A 23498-nucleotide genomic window follows, 5' to 3' on the forward strand; every position below is an offset into this window, starting at 1 on the left:
GCACCTATGTATCGCTGAGGCATGCAAGCCTCTCCACCAACGGCAAGGCCCGTGGTTCACAGGGGGGAAAGCATAGTTTACAGGGGATAAAACCAAAGCCCAGGAAATACAGAGTAGAGTAGCACTATCCGCACCTCAAGAGGTGTGCATGAGGTTGCAGAGAGCATTAAATTTTCACTTGCAGCTAGTCTTTAGTATGTAGGTGTCATGTCAATTTTATATCGAAGAGAAGTCCCAAAAATAAGGATTCTGTAGCAACATCCAAGTGCTGTGTATTCAAGTAGAGTTCTGGGTCAGGATGAACTGTGACATGATGACAGAAATGCAAGACTCACAAGGAGCCATTGGGAGCCATTGGAAAAGGTCCAAGCAGGGACCCTTCAGATGGCATTCAGTTAAAGCTACAGATTGAGAACTATACCAAATGCAAAAGTAATACTGTTGGATATGCCCTCACATGGTATGTAACACACAAAGCACCCAGGTACATTGCTGAACATGGTTGTTTTGGTGGTGCAGGTGTTATGGTTTGAGAAGGCATAATATAGCATTGGCATACTGACCTCCAGCTATTTGAACATGGAACACTCATTGATCAATTTTCTTTTGACTCTATACTGCTCCTCCATGTTGGTCTTTTCACTGGTGTGTTCAGGCTTGACTTCATTTTTATGGGTGACTATGCATGACTGCATCAAACTGGAATAAGAGGATAATCAAGCATGGGAGTAGTCCACCACTGAAATGACAAGTCACTTTTCTGATATCTCTTCTGTATTATAAACACAATCTTTCCACTACAAAACTCCATTTACAACTGTTGGTGAACAGACCTCTCTCAATCTGTGGCTCAAAATACGGTAGATTACCACGTACTGACATGATATTGTGGAATAAAAGTCTCACGAATAATCTTCAATTGTTCTGGCATTGTCATTATCGCCCATGCCCTTTTCCATAACTTCCAAGGCCCAGTGATGCCAAAACATAAGTGGCCTTCCACAACAGGTGGAGATGCTCACTTGCTGTCTTGACTTCTTGATGTTCTGAGCTGGTGCCTTTTACACCCCATCTTAACCCATACCTACACAATGTTTCCTGTTTCCATGTACATCTTTTGTTGGCCTCAGTGGTTAAAAGTGGAACATGTTATTCCACAGAAGCGACATGTTACACCACAGTCTTCGAAATAAATTTTAATTTGGTACCTCTACATGTTCCCGAGAAAAAGGGGTCGTAACACATGGAAAGACAGACAACAGAGTGATTCTTTTACTGAATGAGGCATAGAACCCTAAAAAGGGCAAAGGAGGAGGAGGAGGAGGAGGAGGAGGAGGAGAAATGGTATAGGAATAGGAATGGAAGCAGTACTTTTAAGTTGTGTTTTTCAAGATGTGATGCTTATGGTTGTGAAGGAATACTCTGATACAACAGATTCTGTCTGGCCCTGCATACACAGTTTGCGTCTGAGGTGGGATGAATAAGTTGTTGCTGCGAGAAGTGTAGCCAGAAGAAAAGAGAAAGAGTAACAATGACCCAATCACAGAATGCAATGCTTTTAGAGTTAACCTTGCAGCATTAATTGATTTATGACTTAAAGCACCCCATATACAAGGACATTTTGTTTCAGGACAACACATGGGAACGAACTGGTACACAACTGAAACTGTCAGGTTAAATTAAAAACATATTTCCTCCAACATATTGTAATTATCTTCAATGCAATTCAGGAAAAACCAGAATTACTGCTATCTAATATTATTTATTTATATTTATTCATCCAAGGATCATCTCAAAATGATATAGGATTTGTCAAGGTAATACAATCCAAATCAATAGGTCAAAATACACTCCAAGAAAAAAAAGATGTACCACAAAGGAATTACCTGAAGGAGACAGAAATAGACAGATGCGATATATTTGTACAGACAAACAGCTGACTACAAATTCAGAAAAAAATGGATGAGTTATTCAAGAGAAATCTGAGCTTCGCAAACTGAGCAAGTGAATAACATATCGGTCCTCCTTATGCAAGCAATTATGCAAGCAATTATTTGGCTTGACACTGATTGACAGAGTTGTTGGATGTCCTCTTGAAGGATATCTTGTCAAATTATGTTCAACTGCCAAGTTGAAGGCATTAGGAATAATTACAATATTGGGCATCCTGTTGTTAACATTTTTTGGCCTGTGTAAAATAATTTATTTGTTGAATATTCTGTTTTACATGGAAAACACTTTGTGTCAAGGTTGGTTTGGGACTATATAAACTAAGATGAGATACAAGGGACAGAACACTGGGCTTAGTAGGAAAAAATACTGCCTCTGAGAAAGCCATGCATATCTTGTTTCTCAGAAAGGTACAGCTCATCAAAAGATCCAACAACTCAATGGAACTATATGCTGAATTGGCTATAAGAAGGTATGCCTTCCAGATATTCAAAGAAAATCATTAGTGAAATGACCAAAAATGTTCAACATCAAGTGGATGAAGAATTAATAAGCTCAAAGAGACAGTAAACATATTCTTGTTCATTATATGATAATTACCCATAAATCATTCAAATTGCTACTGGTGTAAACTTGAAAAAAATTGGAGGTATGCTCCAAAAGTGCTTCTGCATATCACAATCTAACAGTGCAACAGCAACTTACTTAGTTTTATGAGAAACAATATGAATTGGCTATTTTCTTTCCTTTGCATGACTTTTACGTTTTCCTAATTATTCTTCTTCTTTTTTACTCCCCCCCTCCCCCCTACACACACACACACACACACACACACACAAATTATGACTATGAATTTTCCAGCATAAATATAGCAAGCAAGCAAGCAAGCGCGCGCGCGCACACACACACACACACACACACACACACACACACACACACACACACACACACAAAAAAATCAGTATCATAATACATACCCCTCAGTTTTGTTTGCGAGTACTTTGAAGTCTTCCTCTGTGAGTGTGTGTGATGTATTTCCTAAATGTAGTTTGAAGATTGTTAGTCTAGCATGTTCTTCTGGAAGAGGAATATATATTCGCTTCTCAAATCTTCTGCGGATGGCAGAATCCAAAACCCATGGAATATTTGTGGCACCCAGAACCAATATTCCATCATTATCATTACCCACTCCTGCAAAAATCATAAATTTGAAGCACAAAGCACTCAGCAATGTAGCATTACAGGTACAAATACAAAAGATAATGCAATTGATCCTGCTCCAACTAAACTGTTTCAGGTACACGTAAAATGGGTAGTAATGCAATCGCACCATTGTCATCCGACAGCTAGAGACCTATTACTCAAGAAGGAATAAACCGCCAGTTGATCCACAACGGGCTACCTGTCTCATTTAATCCCATTTTTTTGTATTTATACTTTTCTTTTGATTCACTTGTTATCAGAGCTGTTTATAAAAGTTTAAACTGGTTTCCCTATACCATCCATCTAGGAGAAAGAAGGAAGAAGTCACTCAGAACAAAAATTCATAAATGACGAGAGGATGTGGTGGAGGTAGGGCTGCTCTGGCTTCATAAACAACAGACAGTACACTAAAAACCTCCATGCTTAATAGAAAACTGCAGAACAAGGACAGATAATCACTTACTTCAGATGAATGGTGTTAGGGCAGAGGCACACTTAATAGGTGATACACATTCTAAATGTGTCATCCACCTATCATATACTGCCAAAAAAATCCTAATTTTTGTTTACCACTTTCACTGCCATGAGGACACTGGTAACCTCAGAGGTGGTTTTCTCACAGACCATGAGGGTGCCGGCTCCCTCAGCTTCAGTTGCATTCAATCGACTCTGGAACAGGCTGGCCTTGCAAGAAACCCACATCTGCCTTTTCTGTGGCCTTCTGGAGTAACATTGTAATAGTGTGTGCAGTGGCTGCTAGTTACAGATTCATTTACTTGTGAAACCCTGCCCTCCATGTGACATGGTTTTGATACATTGTTTTCATAGTTTTATTTTAATTTTTTAGGAATAGTCTTGCATAACCACATGGCAGATTGATCGTAAGTGTTGGAATAAGAAACTGAAGAATATCTGAGGTAGCCATTTGGCACATTACAAATTATTCTGTAATCACTTGCTAAACACCAAGTATATTTTGACAGTATTACTTTGCTCTCTTTGTCCAGAATGGTGCACCTAATGGTAGGTCAGGGACGAAGTGTGGTGGAGATACAACCCTCGGACGCTCTACTGGTAATCAGACACGGAAAGATAAGTCTGATATCTTGAAAGAGGAAGAGCTGTTAAAAATTCTCAATGTTCATGATGGTAAGTTATCTGATGTTTGTGACTTTTGTGACAACAACGATGATGATGATGATGATGATGATGATGACGACTACGCACTCAACGAAACTTCCTCACCCAAGCAACAACTGGTGTCTGAGAATGAAAGTGACGAGGAATTAGAAGAAGATAATAAACCATCCATTACACAACCTATTTCTCCTCAATTTCTAGAAGGAAGTGAAAATTAAAACTGGGCTGAAGCACACTGAGGAACATACAATTCAAAAATATGGAAACCTTTGAATATAATGACCCACATTATCCCAAGAATCGGAGGGATCTGAAACCTACACAAGTCATCAGAACTTTCACTGGGGACAATATTGTAGTGTTAATTGTTACTGAAACAAACAGAAATGCTGTACAATTCTTGTCTACTGCTCAGACCCATGGTAAAGCAAGGGCTACAGCTTGGAAGCAGACAAATGCTTGTGAGATGTACCAGTTCTTTAGCGTGATTATGTACAAGGGGCTAGTTCATGCCCCACACATTACCAACTATTGGAGTACAAGTGTTCCTTACAGGGACAACCCAGTTGCTAGAACTACATATCGTAATTGATTTCAACTGTGGTTGAGGTTCGTCCATTTTGAAGACAACGCAACTGCAGATAAAACTGATTGTATATTCAAGACCTGAAAACTTCTTGACATGATCCAGAGTAAATTTTTCTCGCAATATGAACCGGGATAGATGCTAACAGTGGATGAGTCAATGGCACCCTTTCGTGGATGATTTACAGGGCTATTACAAATGATTGAAGCGATTTCATAAATTCACTGTAGCTCCATTCATTGACATATGGTCACGACACACTGCAGATACGTAGAAAAACTCAAAAGTTTTGTTCGGCTGAAGCTGCACTTCAGGTTTCTGCCGCCAGAGCGCTCGAGAGCGCAGTGAGACAAAATGGCGACAGGAGCCGAGAAAGCGTATGTCGTGCTTGAAATGCACTCACATCAGTCAGTCATAACAGTGCAATGACACTTCAGGACGAAGTTCAACAAAGATCCACCAACTGCTGACTCCATTCGGCGATGGTATGCGCAGTTTAAAGCTTCTGGATGCCTCTGTAAGGGGAAATCAACGGGTCGGCCTGCAGTGAGCGAAGAAACGGTTGAACACGTGCGGGCAAGTTTCATGCGTAGCCCGCGGAAGTCGACGAATAAAGCAAGCAGGGAGCTAAACGTACCACAGCCGACGGTTTGGAAAATCTTACGGAAAAGGCTAAAGCAGAAGCCTTACCATTTACAATTGCTACAAGCCCTGACACCCAATGACAAAGTCAAACGCTTTGAATTTTCAGCACGGTTGCAACAGCTCATGGAAGAGGATGCGTTCAGTGCGAAACTTATTTTCAGTGATGAAGCAACATTTTTTCATAATGGTGAAGTGAACAGACACAATGTGCGAATCTGGGCGGTAGAGAATCCTCACGCATTCGTGCAGCAAATTCGCAATTCACCAAAAGTTAACGTGTTTTGTGCAATCTCACGGTTTAAATTCTACGGCCCCTTTTTATTCTGCGAAAAAAACGCTACAGGACACGTGCATCTGGACATGCTGGAAAATTGGCTCATGCCACAACTGGAGACCGACAGCGCCGACTTCATCTTTCAACAGGATGGTGCTCCACCGCACTTCCATCATGATGTTCGGCATTTCTTAAACAGGAGATTGGAAAACCGATGGATCGGTCGTGGTGGAGATCATGATCAGCAATTCATGTTATGGCCTCCACGCTCTCCCGACTTAACCCCATGCAATTTCTTTCTGTGGGGTTACGTGAAAGATTCAGTGTTTAAACCTCCTCTACCAAGAAACGTGCCAGAACGGCGAGCTCGCATCAACGATGCTTTCGAACTCATTGATGGGGACATGCTGCGCCGAGTGAGGGAGGAACTTGATTATCGGCTTGATGTCTGCCGAATCACTAAAGGGGCACATATCGAACATTTGTGAATGCCTAAAAAAACTTTTTGAGTTTTTGTATGTGTGTGCAAAGCATTGTGAAAATATCTCAAATAATAAAGTTATTGCAGAGCTGTGAAATAGCTTCAATCATTTGTAATAACCCAGTATTTCGTCAGTATATCCCCAGCAAGACCCACAGATACGGAATCAAGGTATTCAAAGGTGTAACCAAGCTGGTTCCATGCTGAGAATGATTGTTTGCACTGGACGGGTGTACACTGTCAGTAAAAATCTTGCAAAAAAAGTAGGTTTAGACTTAATGGAAAAAATATGTAGATAAGGGACGCACTATTGTTGCTGACAATTATAAAATGACCATGTCATTAGCTAGGCATTTGCCAGATAAATTGCCAACATCATAGGTACCCTGAGAAAAAACAGAAAGCATCTGTCCCCCACCATCAAGATGTCACAAATAAGAAAAGGCAAACTCATTGGAAGAGAGTCTAATTGAGTAAGAGTAGCAAAACAGCAAGACAAAATAAATGTGGTGTTTCTCACTACTAAGCACGGCATCGAAATGCGAAACACTGGGGAGAAAAGCAAGAAAACTGGCGAGGAAATATTTAACCTGCTGCCATTTTGGATTATAATGCAGCAAAGCAAGGAATCGATGTGTCAGACCAAATGTCAAGATGGAGGAAACAATAAGTTGGTACCACAAAGCTGCATTTGAAATTATGTTCAACACAGCAGTAGTAAATGCTCACATTTTGTACAAAATATTCCTATAAAGAATTTTAGGCAGGAAATAATAATGAGCCTCTTGAAGAACAACATTGATACACTGACTCCCAATCAATCTTCTAAAAGTTTCAGGAGCCATACCCTAGTACAGAGCATGCAGAGAGATGAGTGAAATAGAACAAATCTGGAAGAGGTGCAGAAGTTGTTACTTGGAAGATTTCAAGACATAAGGAAGAACTGAAGTGCAGAAACTTGTAGCAAAGACAACCACAACCCGTAAGAAATGTCATGAATTTGTTTGTATTTCCTGTTTTTCAAAAACACACAAATTGTAATAAAAATAATTTTTGTTCCTATGTTTACATACTGTTTATTACATATACCTAATTAATAACAGCCAATTTGATGCATTTTCATATAATTTATACCCTGTTTCCTTAAAATGTCCTGTAAGACAGTGAGGTAGCCGGTGTCCTCATGGCTCACAATGACAACTTCTTTGAAGCTGGTTTCACTTCTAGGCCATGAGGATGCTGGCTACCTCACAATTTAAGCCCTCCTTTGAAGCATTTCGAGCTTTCATACATTCGGGGTGCACTTCACAACATTTTGAACATATTCAATATGTGGTTAAAAATAAATAATTTTTTTTGGCCTGAGGCGACAACAGCTGCATGGCAGTGAAATTTTTGTTTCCATGCTGGAACTGTCATTACTGAAACATAAAATCAGAACCTATGTCAAATTTCATCTTAGTTAAATATATTTAATTTTCATCCTATTACTTTCAGTGCCTGAAAAAAATCTGCATGGCATATTAATGACAGTTGATCAGGTATATCAGACAGCCTGAGTGTGCTTTTTGGGTGCTTTTCCACACTCATTTTGGCAAATGCTTGGCTGATCACCACCCTCCACTTCAGAAAATATGATAAGATGCAAAAAACAAAGTTTACACATTTCATCAGGTTAATTGATGACTAGGGCGACTAGGACATCTGGTCACAAAGTTAAATGAAGATAAGTTTGCTAAATCAGGAAAACAATTGGGCTCTTACGATGGGATCAATGCTAGGAAAGAGAAGATGATCACTGCTTTAAAACCAGCTTTCCCTGTGAAGCTCATATAACCTGTGTACTTTGTTCTGAATTTAGTTTATTTACCCCACTTCTACGAACCAATATTAGGTCAGGAAGGGCACACCTGTCATGCATACTAAGCATGTAAATGCAAAATTTAGTTTAAATGTCACTTTATATAGCTGGTATGAACATTCAAAACTGTATAGTGCCTTTTGAGTGGACATTTGCGGGAAAAAACCAGTCAGTAGCAAGAAAAACAAAAGGCAACAATCTATACCCGAGTTTCTTCTGCAAAGTTCACACACACACACACACACACACACACACACACACAGAGGGAGGGAGGGAGGGAGGGGGGGGGGGGCTTGGAAAAGAGCGTAAGGGGAGAGAAGATGACAGTAAATATCCTTCACTGGGAGTAGGGGGACCTAAAATGACATTTCCATTTCCGTTTTGTCCAGTGTGTTCCCAATTTTTTTTACAGTTTCAGAAAATATTTTTAAAAAAGCTCTGTGTTACAATCATACAGCACAGAGATCTCTCTATCTCAGCAAAAGGTATTCTCTTCATATCAGTTTCTGAAGCTATCAAACAGAAAAGGAAGACATACAGAAAAACTGGGGAACAATGTGCGTCAGAAACTATTTAGAATCACAGTCATGTATTTGTCCCAATGCAATAGCTGATGTGTGGGCAGATGAATTACCCTGCTGCAAAATAACATTTATGCACACTAATCTTTGTTACTTCTAATTCAACTCACCAAGTGAGTGGGCCAATATCTTTATGTAATAAGAGCCAGTTATTAAATTATCCTTTGCCAAATAGTTGAGCGTACTGAAAACTGTAATCCTAAAAATAATTGCCATAATTTTTCCTGACAATAAAATGATTTTTTAAAATTTTTCAGTGCACTTTAGCATCTATAAACAAATGTAAACTATTATTCTTTTCCACATAAAACTTAATTTTATTTGTAAACTGTGTGGAAGAGAACCTGCTTGACTGCAGAGTATTCCATCCACCCCATTTTTGTTCTACAGCTCATGCTTCACCACCATTATGTTTTTGAAAATTTGTCCCAAAGTAGAGCTCCTGCAAAAGTACACATAACAAGGCATGCTACCAAAGCAACAAGTCAATTCTCCACTTTCACTGTCTGATCTGATACTACTGCTGAATTCACTGTTTGCTATTAGCACACGACAGGATCCTGTAAAATTATGTTGACCGTTCTGTTTTTCTTCCTCGCTTCTTGGTGGTGCATAAGAGAAATATCTCACCAGACAAACTGTACTTCATTGTGCTTCTCAGTGATTCTCTTACACTGGACGCAGTTTTTGATGTGCGTGCATGAAAACCTGTTACTCCAAAACATGTACCCGGCAGAGCTATCTCAGTGACAAACTGTCAAAGATATGGCTTCATGATCGATAAGACACTTCACATCTGGCTAGTATCAAAATTTTATTTTTTTGTAAATAAAGATCTATCTCTTATTTACTGAAAATACTGTGACTGTATGCCTAGAATGGCAAATAGTGTCAACTTTTAGATTCTTACAAAACAAATGTTACCAAGCACTGTAGTATTGTCATGATAAGATAACTGACACTTCCCCACTAACCATCTGGTGTCAAGGATTTCTGGTCAGTTACCTAAGAGATAGTATTGTCTGATAGCCTCCATTAACTTTCCAGATATTCTTAGTTAATTCCATGCACATTAGCATGTTGCAACAACACAGAAAATACCACCAGATAAGACATAACCAATATTTTGTACAGTCTCCTCCTCCTCCTATACAAAATTGAATGAAATACCATTCTGAAACTAATGGAACAGTTGGATTCATCTCACTTGTTGTTGGTCATCACATTAAGTTTCTTTTGATTGACATGAAGTAAGTTTTCCCTCATAGCAGTCAATTGTGGTTAACGCTTGCAGATATTTTAGTAGCTTTGTATCCCTAATTCACATTGTTTGTTTTAACTGACCTCTAACAACATCCTTTTCACTTTTATTTTACTTTTTTGATTAAGTACACAAACATTTATAGAGCTGTTGTAGTATGCAAACTCAATCTGCCAGTTTACTATCTGAAGGGCAAGGCTGATTTTAACTAGTTTTAAGACAATCTACTAAAATGACTTCTTGTCACCTTCGATCTTAAAATAATAGGAACTTCGTGGTGCGAAAGTTCTTAAGTGCTCCTTTCGAGAAAAGCCACAAACTAATCAACCAGAATCACACAGACTGTCAGTTTAGTTTGTTAAGTCTATAAACTGTGTATTTGCTACTTATACTCCTCAGTCCACATAAAGGTGACTGCACCTTTCTTGACCACAAGAAAATCAGTTTAACTCTTAACATTAATCCTGTTCCTGAAATCTTAAAAATAAATGGAGCTTACAAATTAGTACATACTGTAGTAATTTGAGAGCACATTTCCTTTATATCTACATAATTACTATTAAGAACTGAAAATATCAAAGTTAATAAATATTCCATGTAATTAAATTCAATATGCAGCTCTAGGGACTGCCCCCTTGTTCATTTCTTGTGACTGCTGCTTCTGTACTTATTTTCCCAGACAGATACTTAAATTTTATTTCTCGCCAGTGTATCTGCAACTGTACACAGTGTACAATATTAAATCCACCTGTAAGTAATCAAATTCGATTCAGTATTAAGCAGTATCTGTATGATCTGAAATTTAAAGCTGATTGTACTTCCTAGGTAAATTAATCATGACAGAAAATTTTCCTTTGCTTACATAATGCTACTGTGCTTCACAATAGCTATCAAACAACATTACAATCACACGAAAACAGGAAAAGAACTAAAACAGTGTGTTTCACAAATGTCAAACTATTTGAAATGTAGGGGAAGTCGCAGAAATACCACCAGAAGGTACTGCCAGACACTGTCATCAGTCTAGAAAGATTATGCAGCAGAGAGAGTACTGCAGCAATTCTTATTGAATCAGCATAATACATGGAGATACATCCCATAACATACACCCGACTTCCAATTAATACCACTCAATATGTATGAGTCCTTCAGAACACCTCTCAAAGTGCATCTTTACAAGATACAATGTCACCAGGTCATACTGATTTATCCTGTACAACAAATTGATCGTAAACAATACCCTGATCGCTATGACTGTAAGTGACAGATTTGATGTTTGTTGGGTATGATTCATATACGAGATCAATTTTCATTTGGTAATTTTAGGTTATCAATAGCCTGCATTTGTGTTGAGCACGCATACTAAGTTCTCCAAATTCACCACACTTTAGACTGCAGAACACAGTAAATGCAACATTTGTCATTTTTCCATACAAGGAGTGGGCACTAATGAAAGGTATTGGGTAGTTATAATCAAAGGGAAGCTAAACACACAGGTTCAGTGTGGGCTGCAAGTACTGTATGACAGCAAAACATGGTAGATACCTTACTGCAAGAATGTGAAACTGATTTACACTGGTGGAAATCTGGCACTGTGTATGCAAGAAGGACATACAGAAATGTTTCCATATGTAATGGATTAAGAACAGGACGTGGGCAAAAAAGGTCAAACAAGTGAGAAAGGAACAATGTTGATTTTTATTATTAAAAGCTACTTACACAATTTGTTCAACATGAGCACTGGAGACTATGAAATGCCGCATCCGTAACATGACCTGTTCAACAATTCCTCTGAGAAATGTGTTCCTGTTACTGGCCTTCAGGCCAGATAAAGACCAAAGTCCTTGGTAAATTCTCTCTCTTATACGTCCCCATAGCTTAAAGTCACATGGATTCAAATCATGTGATCTTGTAGGCCATGCATCTGAAAACTTGTGGTGATAACATGTTCATGGAAGGCTGCATTAAGCACATCTTTCACTGCATGAGTAACATGAGCTGTTGCTCCATCTTGCATCAGAACAGTGGTTTCCACACAGTTGTGCTTTTCCAAAGCAGGAATCACATGCTGTACACAGTAACATACAGCGAGTGCAACAGCTCTTCCAGCACAACAAGCAGTTTAACAGTATCCCAAATTCGGCAGTTCTGTATATTCACTGCACCCGATAGTGTAAAATGTGCCTTGTCACTCCACAGAATATTTCCCGGACATATCATTATCTTTGAACCGTGCCCTTCTATCCGTGTCAGAATGCAAGAGTGCTAAAAGGAATCTGTTAAACTTTGGTTACACAATAAATTAGTCAAATCTAAAGGCCATAAATTCAACTAAATACCTAGGAAATACAATTACGAAAAACTTAAATTGGAACACACAGAAAATGTTGTAGGGAAGGTTAACCAAAGACTGCGTTTTATTGGCAGGACACATATAAAATGTAACAGATCTACTAAGGAGACTGCCTACACTATGCTTGTTCGTCCTCTTTTAGAATACTGGTGCGCGGTGTGGGATCCTTACCAGATAGGACTGGTGGAATACATCAAGAAAGTTCAAAGAAGGTTAGCACATTTTGTATCATCGCGAAACATGGGAGAGAATGTCACTGAAATGATACAGGATTTGGGCCGGACATCATTAAAAGAAAGGCGTTTTTTGTTGTGACAGAATCTTCTCACGAAATTCCAATTGCCCATTTCTCCTCCAAATGTGAAAATATTTTATTGACACCGACCTACATAGGGAGAAATGATCATAAAATAAGTGAAATCAGAGCTCGTAAGGAAAAACATAGGTGTTCCTTTTTTTCGTGCGCTATACAAGATTGGAATAATAGATAATTGTGAAGGTGGTTTGATGAAACCTCTGCCGGGCACTTAAATGTGAATTGCAGAGTATCCATGTAGATGTAGATCATGAGGTTTCCGTCTGGATCTTGGATGAATAAAAGTGTAAAATACATCACAAAACTTTCCATACTGTTGACCTTGGGATAGACAATTCTCGCGACATTGCACGAGCACTATCACTACCCAGGGCATGTGCAGCATGGTCAGTTACAGCAACAGCAACCTCATCAATAACTTCCACTGGCATATGATGCTTTCCTCTTTCAAGTGCCACACCAGGATCATGCATGTTTACAAATTTCATCACCACCACCACCACATTTAAACCACGTAAGACAGTTTCACAAACTGTGCAAACTCTCTCTTCTTGACAGCCATATTGTTCACTCACATTATGGCTTGTCAAATGACAGTGTGTACGTCATACAAACAAAACAGTATGCAGCATTGCATTTGCCACAATTGGAACAAATTTTTGTCCAGCATAAATTGGTTCCACATTAACATATCTACCAAGTTTCGCTACCATACGATAATTACAGCCCATACTGGACCCCTGTGAGTAGCTACACTTTAACTATAACCAGGTGGTATATAATAGTTTTGTTACAATTTATACTATTTAAGTATTCAAACTTAATACTGTCCCATTTGTTTTCATTATTCTCAGTGAATCTGTGATAACTGAGTCATTGGTTTAAACTGTGGTACAGTTACTGGAACAACATATATGAGCCTCCCAAAGCATGACTTCAATCTTTGCGACTAATGTTTTGAGGCATATGGAAAAATCATGTTTTATAACATACTTGCAAACTGGGAACTCTTAATCAGCCAGATATGCTAGTCAGATTCTATTGCATAATTCAGTGGGTGACATCCGATTTCATTGCTCACTTGCACCAACTTATGCTGTATAGAATGGATATATTTTGAATTGTTTACCAAGTGAATATTGAATAGGGGTATAAAGTAAAGTCATTCAAGGCCATCCCAACTATCACAGATTTTGATGAACTTTACTTATTCTTTCTGTGTATGGAGATAGTAACCATATCAGATTTTAGTATTTTGTCTCTCTCCATATCCATTTCATTCCATGGTACTTCAAAGTTTGGAGGGTTTTGTCATTTTTAACATTGTGATGGCACACAACTACATTTGCAAATATTCTGAAAATAACTTACAGTTTTTGTATTAATCAACCATACAATCTGAAATTTGGAGGTTGTATACACTATAGCACAAGGATGATAAAATATCATAAAAGGGGAAAGGTAAATCTTTTTTCCAAAATAATTTACAATGCATAGCTATCCCTTGGGAAAATAAAATTAATGGGGTTTTTGTTCCTTTCTCATTTTAAGTTTTTGTAACAAATAATAGCAGATGGATTAGAAAAATTAAAAAAGGGAAAGGGATAGGGTCATGTTAGATATATTGGGAACTAGTGATGCTCAGGAGGAGGAAGACTAGGGCTTCTAGTCGGGTGAATACAGGGTTACAAATACAAAATTAAATAGGTGTATGTAGGAGCGGCTTTAATAATACACTATGTGGTCAAAAGTATCCAGACACTTGGCTGAAAATGACAAGTTCATGGCGCCCTCCATCAGTAATGCTGGAATTCAATATGGTGTTGACCCACCATTAGCCTTGATGACAGTTTCCACTCTCGCAGGCATACGTTCCACAAGGTGCTGGAAGGTTTCTTGGGGAATGGCAGCCCGTTCTTCACATAGTGCTGCACTGAGGAGAGGTATCAATGTCGGTCGGTGAGGCCTGCCACGAAGTCGGCGTTCCAAAACATCCCAAAGGTGTTCTATAGGCTTCAGGTCAGGACTCAATGCAGGCCTGTCCATTACAGGGATGTTGTTGTCATGTAACCACTCTGCCACAGGCCGTGCATTATCAACAGGTGCTCAATCGTGCTGGAAGATGCAATCGCCATCCACGAATTGCTTTTCAATAGTGGGAAGCAAGAAGGCGCTTAAAGCATCAATGTAGGCTTCTGCTGTGATAGTGCCCCAAGAAACAACAAGGGATGCACTCCTCCTCGAAAAATACGAGCACACCATAACACCACCACCTCTCAATTTTACTTTTGGCACTACACACACTGGCAGATGACTGTCACCAGGCATTCGCCATACCCACACCCTGCCACCAGATCGCCACATTGTGTACCCTGATTCATCACTCCAAACAATGTTTTGCCACTGTTCAATCATCCAATGTTTATACTCCTAACACCAAGCGAGGTGTCGTGTGGCATTTACCGGCATGATGTGTGGCTTTTGCACAGTCGCTCGACCCTGAAATCCAAGTTTTCTCACCTCCTGCCTAACTGTCATAGTACTTGCACTGGATCCTGATGCAGTTTGGAATTCCTGTGTGATGGTATGAATAGATGTCTGTCTATTACACATTACCACCCTCTTGAACTGTCGTTGGTCTCTGTCAGTCAACAGACGAGGTCGGCCTTGTGCTGCACGTGTCCCTTCATGTTTCCACTTTCTCTATCACATTGGAAACAGTGGATCTATGGATGTTTAAGAGTGTGGAAATCTCTCAAACAAACGTATGACAAGTGACACCCAATCACCTGACCACGTTCGAAGTTCATGAGTTCCAGGGAGCACCTCACTCTGCTCTCTCATGATGTCTACTGACTACTGAGGTCACTGATATGGAGTATGTGGCAGTAGGTGGCAGCACAATGCACCTAATACGAAAAACGTATGTTTTTGGGGGTGTCCAGATACTTTTGATCTTAAGAAAATAGCAATGTGGGTAAGCTATTACAAACAGCATAGTGAACACATTATCATAGCCATGATGGACATGAAGCCCACACCCACCACAGCAGTATAAGTTTACACGCAAACTAACTACACAGATGGAGAAGAGACTGAAGAAATTTATGACGACATGAAATTTAGTTGTGATGGGGAACTGGAATTCGATAGTAGGGAAAAGAAGAGAAGGAAAAATAGTAGGTGAATATGGATTGAGGGAAAGGAATGAAAGAAGAAACCGTCCAGTAGAATTATGCACAGAGCATAATTTAATCATTGCTAACACTTGGTTTAAGAAACATGACAGAAGGTTACATACGTGGAAGATACCTGGAGATACTGGCAATTTGGGAACCAGATTTTAAATCTTAAGACATTTTCATGGGGAGATGTGGACTCTGACCATAATTTATTGGTTACGAACTGCAGATCAAAACTGAAGACATTGGAAAATGGTAGAAACTTACGGAGATGTGACCTGGATAACTTTAAAGAACCAGCGGTTTTTGAGAGTTTCAGAGGGAGCATTAGGCAACAGCTGACTAGAACGGGGGAAAGAAATACAGTAGAAGATGAATGGTTAGCTTTAAGAGATGAAATAGTGAAGGTAGCAGAGGATCAAATAGATAAAAGGACAATTCCTAGTAGAAGTCCTGGGATTACACACGAGGTATTGAATTTAACTAATGAAGGAGACAATTTAAAAATGCAACAAATGAAGTAGGTGAAAGAGAACACAAATGTTTTAAAAAAGGAGATTGACAGGGAGTGCAGGAATGGCTACAGTATAAATGTAACAATTTGGAAGCATATTTCACTAGAGGAAAGATAGATACTGTCTACAGGAAAATTAAAGATGCTTTTGGGGAAAGAGGAGCAGTTGTACGCATATCAAGAGCTCAGACGGAAAACCATTCCTAAGCAAGGAAAGGACAGTTGAAAGGTGGAAAGAGTATACAAAGGGTCTATACATGGGCTACAAACTAGAAGGCAATATTACAGGAAGATAAGTGGACGTAGATGAAGATGAGAGGGAGCCAAGATCCTGCAAGTAGAATTTTACAGAGCTCTGGAAAATCTAAGCCAAAACAAGACCCTCAGAGTAGACAACATTCTGTCAGAAATACTGATAGCCTTAGGAAAGCCAGCCATGGCAAAACTATTCCACTGGAGATATGAGATGAGCGAAATACCCCCAAACTTCAAGAAGAATGCAGTAACTCCAATTCCAAAGGAAGTAGATGCTGACAGGTGTGAACATTACCAAACTATCAATTTAGTAACTCATTGTTGCACAATACTAACAACACAAATGAATGAAAAACTGGCAGAAGCCATCCTCAGGGATGATTGGTTTAGATTCTGCAGAAATGTAGGTACATGGGAGGCAATACTGACCATACGAGTCATTTTAGAAGACAGGCTGACCTACATTTATAGAATTTGTAATCTTAGAGAAAGCTTTTCACAATGTTGACTGGAGTACTATCTTTTAAATTCTGAAGGTGGCAGAGGTAAAATATAGGTTTGAAAGGCTATTTATAACTTGTACAGAAACAAGACAGCAGTTATATGAGTCTTGGGGGTGGGGGTACTGTGTAGTAACATCATGTTCTGTTGTATTTAGTTAAGCCATTATCTCAGTTACTCAATCTGTACATTGAGCAAGCAGTAATGGAAACCAAAGAAAAATTTGGAGTAGGAATTAAAGTTCAAGGAGAAAAAATAAAAACACTGTAACTCTGTCAAAGATACAAAAGGAATTGGTAGAGCAGTTGAATAGAAAGAACAGTTTCTCAAAAGGAGGATAAAAAATGAACATCAATAAAAGTGAAACAAGGATAATGGAATGCAGCTGAACTACATCAGCTGATGCTAAGGGAATTAGCTTAGGAAATGAGACACTGAAAGTAGTGTATGAGTTTTCCTATTTCGGCAGTAAAATAACTAATGATGGCTGAAATATAGAGGATACAAAATGTAGACTAGCAATGGAAAGATAAGCATTTCTGAAGGAGAGAAATTTGTTAACATCAAATATAGATTTAAGCATTAGGAAGTGTTTTCTGAAGGCATTTATTTGGATGTGGTTCATGGTGTGGGTTCCTGTTGTCATGTCCTAGTTCATGAACCACAGGCAACGTATGAGTGGCCAAGTAAGTGGTCCCGACAGTCGGGATACCAGTTACTTTGGAATAAGGCTGGGAATCTCGGACATATTCTGAGTTGTGGTCACCTTTGTGCTCATACGGCAAAGACTACCAAATCCACCGGTTAGTCCCTCAACCGTTAGGGGTAAAACTCAATGGGACTCGGGGCAAGTAAGGCTAGCAACCTGCTTCCCTGGTACTTTAAATATGATGCTGGCAACAATCAGAGCAAAATGCCTCGGACCTTTGGAGGTGACGGAGTCCCACCTCTAACTGACAAACCAGGGACTCCTAAGATACAACTTTGCTAACAAATGGTAATGAGATGGGAGCTATTAATATCAATGGGGGCTACTCTGGGAAGAAGGTAGAGCTGGCAGAGGCTGCAAGTAAGATGGGGCTGGACGTTTTAGCTGTTAGTGACATTCGGGTAAGGGGTGAGAAAGAAGAGGAAGAATACAAGGTCTTCCTGTCAGGAGTCAAAGCAGGAATAGCACAATGGGGTGTTGGGCTTTACATCAGGAAAGAAATGGAACCCAGCGTAGTTGCAATAAGGTATGTAAACGAACGACTGATGTGGATAGATTTGACAGTGTCTAGCAAGAAAATTAGGATTGTGTCAGTATATTCACATTGTGAAGGGACAGATCAAGATAAGATGGATAGTTTTTATGATGCACTCAGTGATGTAGTTGTTAGAGTAAAGGACAAGGACAGTGTTCTGCTCATGGGTGATTTTAATGCCAGGATTGGAAATCGAACAGAAGGGTATGAAAAGGTTATGAGTAAATTTGGAGAGGATATGGAGGCCAACAGGAACGGGAAACAACTCTTGGATTTCTGTGCCAGTATGGGCTTAGTCCTCCCCCCATGAACCATGGACCCTGCCGTTGGTGGGGAGGCTTGCATGCCTCAGCGATACAGATAGCCGTACCGTAGGTGCAACCACAACGGAGGGGTATCTGTTGAGAGGCCAGATGAACGTGTGGTTCCTGAAGAGGGGCAGCAGCCTTTTCAGTAGTTGCAAGGGCAACAGTCTGGATGATTGACTGAACTGGCCTTGTAACAATAACCAAAACGGCGTTGCTGTGCTGGTACTGCGAACGGCTGAAAGCAAGGGGAAACTACAGCCATAATTTTTCCCGAGGACATGCAGCTTTACTGTATGATTAACTGATGATGGCGTCCTCTTGGATAAAATATTCCAGAGGTAAAATAGTCCTCCATTCGGATCTCCGGGCGGGGACTACTCAATAGGATGTCGTTATCAGGAGAAAGAAAACTGGCATTCTACGGATCAGAGCGTGGAATGTCAGATCACTTAATCGGGCAGGTAGGTTAGAAAATGTAAAAAGGGAAATGGATAGGTTAAAGTTAGATACAGTGGGAATTAGTGAAGTTCGGTGGAAGGAGGAACAAGACTTCTGGTCAGGTGACTACAGGGTTATAAACACAAAATCCAATAGGGGTAATGCAGGAGTAGGTTTAATAATGAATAGGAAAATAGGAACGCGGGTAAGCTACTACAAAAAGCATAGTGAACGCATTATTGTGGCCAAGATAGATATGAAGCCCACACCTACTACAGTAGTACACGTTTATATGCCAACTAGCTCTGCAGATGACGAAGAAATTGAAGAAATGTATGATGAGATAAAAGAAATTGTTCAGATAGTGAAGGGTGACGAAAATTTAATAGTCAGGGTGACTGGAATTTGAGAGTAGGAAAAGGGAGAGAAGGAAACATAGTGGGTGAATATGGATTGGGGGAGAGAAATGAAAGAGGAAGCCGTCTGGTAGAATTTTGCACAGAGCATACCTTAATAATAGCTAACACTTGGTTTAAGAATCATGAAAGAAGGTTGTATACATGGAAGAATCCTGGAGATACTAAAAGGTATCAGATAGATTATATAATGGTAAGACAGATTTAGGAACCAGGTTTTAAATTGTAAGACATTTCCAGGGGCAGATGTGGACTCTGACCACAATCTATTGGTTATGACCTGTAGATTAAAACTGAAGAAACTGCAAAAAGGTGGGAACTTAAGGAGATGGGACCTGGATAAACTGAAAGAACCAGAGGTTGTACAGAGCTTCAGGGAGAGCATAAGGGAACAATTGACAGGAATGGGGGAAAGAAATACAGTAGAAGAAGAATGGGTAGCTTTGAGGGATGAAGTAGTGAAGGCAGCAGAGGATCAAGTAGGTAAAAAGACGAGGGCTAGTAGAAATCCTTGGGTAACAGAAGAAATATTGAATTTAATTGATGAAAGGAGAAAATATAAAAATGCAGTAAATGAAGCAGGCAAAAAGGAATACAAACGTCTCAAAAATGAGATCGAGAGGTAGTGCAAAATGGCTAAGCAGGGATGGCTTAGAGGACAAATGTAATGATGTAGAGGCTTATCTCACTAGGAGTAAGATAGATACTGCCTACAGGAAAATTAGAGAGACCTTTGGAGATAAGAGAACCACTTGTATGAACATCAAGAGCTCAGATGGAAACCCAGTTCTAAGCAAAGAAGGGAAAGCAGAAAGGTGGAAGGAGTATATAGAGGGTCTATACAAGGGCGATGTACTTGAGGACAATATTATGGAAATGGAAGAGGATGTAGATGAAGATGAAATGGGAGATATGATACTGCGTGAAGAGTTTGACAGAGCACTGAAAGACCTGAGTCGAAACAATGCCCCGGAGTAGACAACATTCCATTGGAACTACTGACGGCCTTGGGAGAGCCAGTCCTGACGAAACTCTACCATCTGGTGAGTAAGATGTATGAAACAGGCGAAATACCCTCAGACTTCAAGAAGAATATAATAATTCCAATCCCAAAGAAAGCAGGTGTTGACAGATGTGAAAATTACCGAACAGTCAGTTTAATAAGCCACAGCTGCAAAATACTAACACGAATTCTTTACAGATGAATGGAAAAACTAGTAGAAGCAGACCTTGGGGAAGATCAGTTTGGATTCCGTAGAAATACTGGAACATGTGAGGCAATACTGACCTTAAGACTTATCTTAAAAGAAAGATTAAGGAAAGGCAAACCTACGTTTCTAGCATTTGTAGACTTAGAGAAAGCTTTTGACAATGTTGACTGGAATACTCTCTTTCAAATTCTGAAGGTGGCAGGGGTAAAATACAGGGAGCGAAAGGCTATTTACAATTTGTACAGAAAGCAGATGGCAGTTAGAGTCGAGGAACATGAAAGGGAAGCAGTTGTTGGGAAGGGAGTAAGACAGAGTTGTAGCCTCTCCCCGATGTTATTCAATCTGTATATTGAGCAAGCAGTAAAGGAAACAAAAGAAAAATTCGGAGTAGGTATTAAAATCCATGGAGAAGAAATAAAAACTTTGACGTTCGCCGGTGACATTGTAATTCTGTCAGAGACAGCAAAGGACTTGGAAGAGCAGCTGAATGGAATGGATAGCGTCTTGAAAGGAGGATATAAAATGAACATCAACAAAAGCAAAACGAGGATAATGGAATGTAGTCGAATTAAGTCGGGTGATGCTGAGGGAATTAGATTAGGAAATGAGACACTTAAAGTGGTAAAGGAGTTTTGCTATTTGGGGAGCAAAATAACTGATGATGGTCGAAGTAGAGAGGATATAAAATGTAGACTGGCAATGGCAAGGAAAGGGTTTCTGAAGAAGAGAAATTTGTTAACATAGAGTGTAGATTTAAGTGTCAGGAAGTCATTTCTGAAAGTATTTGTATGGAGTGTAGCCATGTATGGAATTGAAACATGGACGATAAATAGTTTGGACAAGAAGAGAATAGAAGCTTTCGAAATGTGGTGCTACAGAAGAATGCTGAAGATTAGATGGGTAGATCACATAACTAATGAGGAAGTATTGAATAGGATTGGGGAGAAGAGAAGTTTGTGGCACAACTTGACCAGAAGAAGGGATCGGTTGGTAGGACATGTTCTGAGGCATCAAGGGATCACCAATTTAGTATTGGAGGGCAGCGTGGAGGGTGAAAATCGTAGAGGGAGACCAAGAGGTGAATACACTAAGCAGATTCAGAAGGATGTAGGTTGCAGTAGGTACTGGGAGAAGAAGGAGCTTGCACAGGATAGATTAGCATGGAGAGCTGCATCAAACCAGTCCCAGGACTGAAGACCACAACAACAACAACATGGGCTTAGTAATCACAAACTCCTTTTTTAAACATAAGAACATTCCCCGGTATACTTGGGATGGCAGGGGAACCAGATCTGTCATTGACTATATAATAACAGATCAGGAATTCAGGAAGACTGTGAGGGACACACATGTATTCAGGGGATTCTTTGATGACGCTGATCATTATTTAATCTGCAGTGAAATTGGTACTGTGAGGCCGAAAGTGCAGGTGGTCAGGTCCATATGTAGGAGGATAAGAGTGGAGAAACTTCAGGATAAGGAAATCAGGCACAAGTACATAAGAGTGATCTCAGAAAGGTACCAGTTAGTTGAATGTAGTCAATTACAGTCATTGGAAAAGGAATGGACAAGGTACAGGGGCACAGTACTAGAAGTGGCTAAAAAATGTCTTGGAACAGTAGTGTGTAAAGGTAGGATGAAGCAAACAGCTTGGTGGAATGACACAGTCAAGGCAGCCTGTAAAAGGAAAAAGAAGGCGTATCAAAAATGGCTACATACTAGAACTCAGGTAGACAGAGAAAGTTATGTTGAAGAAAGAAACAAAGCCAAACAGATAATTGCAGCATCCAAGAAGAAATCTTGGGAAGACTTTGGAAACAGGTTGGAGACTATGGGTCAAGCTGCTGGAAAACCATTCTGGAGTGTAATTAGCATTCTTCGAAAGGGAGGTAAGAAGGAAGTGACAAGTATTTTGGACAGGTCAGGAAAACGGCTGGAGAATCCTGTGGATTCCTTGGGCAGATGGAGGGAATATTTTGAAGAATTGCTCAATGTAGGTGAAAATACGATCAGTAACGTTTCAGAATTCGATGTACAATGAGATAGGAATGATGATGGAAATAGGATCACATTTGAGGAAGTGGAGAAAATGGTCAATACATTGCAGTGCAATAAAGCAGCTGGGGTGGATGAAATTAAGTCGGAACTCATCAAATACAGTGGAATGTCAGGTCTTAAATGGCTACACAGGATAACTGAAATGGCCTGGGAGTCGGGACATGTTCCATCAGATTGGACAAAAGCAGTAATCACACCAATCTTTAAACATGGAAACAGAAAAGATTGTTCCAACTACAAAGGTATCTCTTTAATCAGCATTGTGGGTAAAATCTTCTCAGGTATTGTTGAAAGGAAAGTGCGAGTATTAGTTGAGGACCAATTGGATGAAAATCAGTGTGGGTTTAGGCCTCTTGGAGGTTGTCAGGACCAGGTCTTTAGCTTAGGCAAATAATGGAGAAGTGTTAATGAGTGGAACAGGGAATTGTATCCATGCTTTATAGATCTAGAAAAGGCATATGACCGAGTTCCTAGGAGGAAGTTATTGTCTGTTCTATGAGATTATGGAATAGGAGGCAAACTTTTGCCAGCAATTAAAGGTCTTTACATGGATAGTCAGGCAGCAGTTAGAGTTGATGGTAAATTGAGTTGATGGTTCAGAGTAGTTTCAGGGGTGAGACAAGGCTGCAACCTGTCTCCACTGTAGTTCATATTATTTATGGATCATATGTTGAAAACAATAGACTGGCTGGGTGAGATTAAGATATGTGAACACAAAAT

At 39.7% G+C, this 23498-nt stretch overlaps 1 protein-coding gene across 2 annotated transcripts in view; it reads right to left on the reverse strand.

Annotated features, from left to right (window-relative positions):
* LOC124712045 (vacuolar protein sorting-associated protein 4) overlaps positions 1 to 23498 on the reverse strand; it is a 182201-nt gene that overhangs the window by 39109 nt on the left and 119594 nt on the right. For both annotated transcript variants that reach the window (XM_047242346.1, XM_047242337.1), the window contains exon 7: positions 2928 to 3141. In XM_047242346.1, the coding sequence (XP_047098302.1) occupies positions 2928 to 3141 (214 nt within the window). The remainder of the gene's footprint in view (positions 1 to 2927; positions 3142 to 23498) is intronic.

Source organism: Schistocerca piceifrons, chromosome 1 (genome assembly GCF_021461385.2).
Source record: "Schistocerca piceifrons isolate TAMUIC-IGC-003096 chromosome 1, iqSchPice1.1, whole genome shotgun sequence".
Taxonomy (NCBI): domain Eukaryota; kingdom Metazoa; phylum Arthropoda; class Insecta; order Orthoptera; family Acrididae; genus Schistocerca; species Schistocerca piceifrons.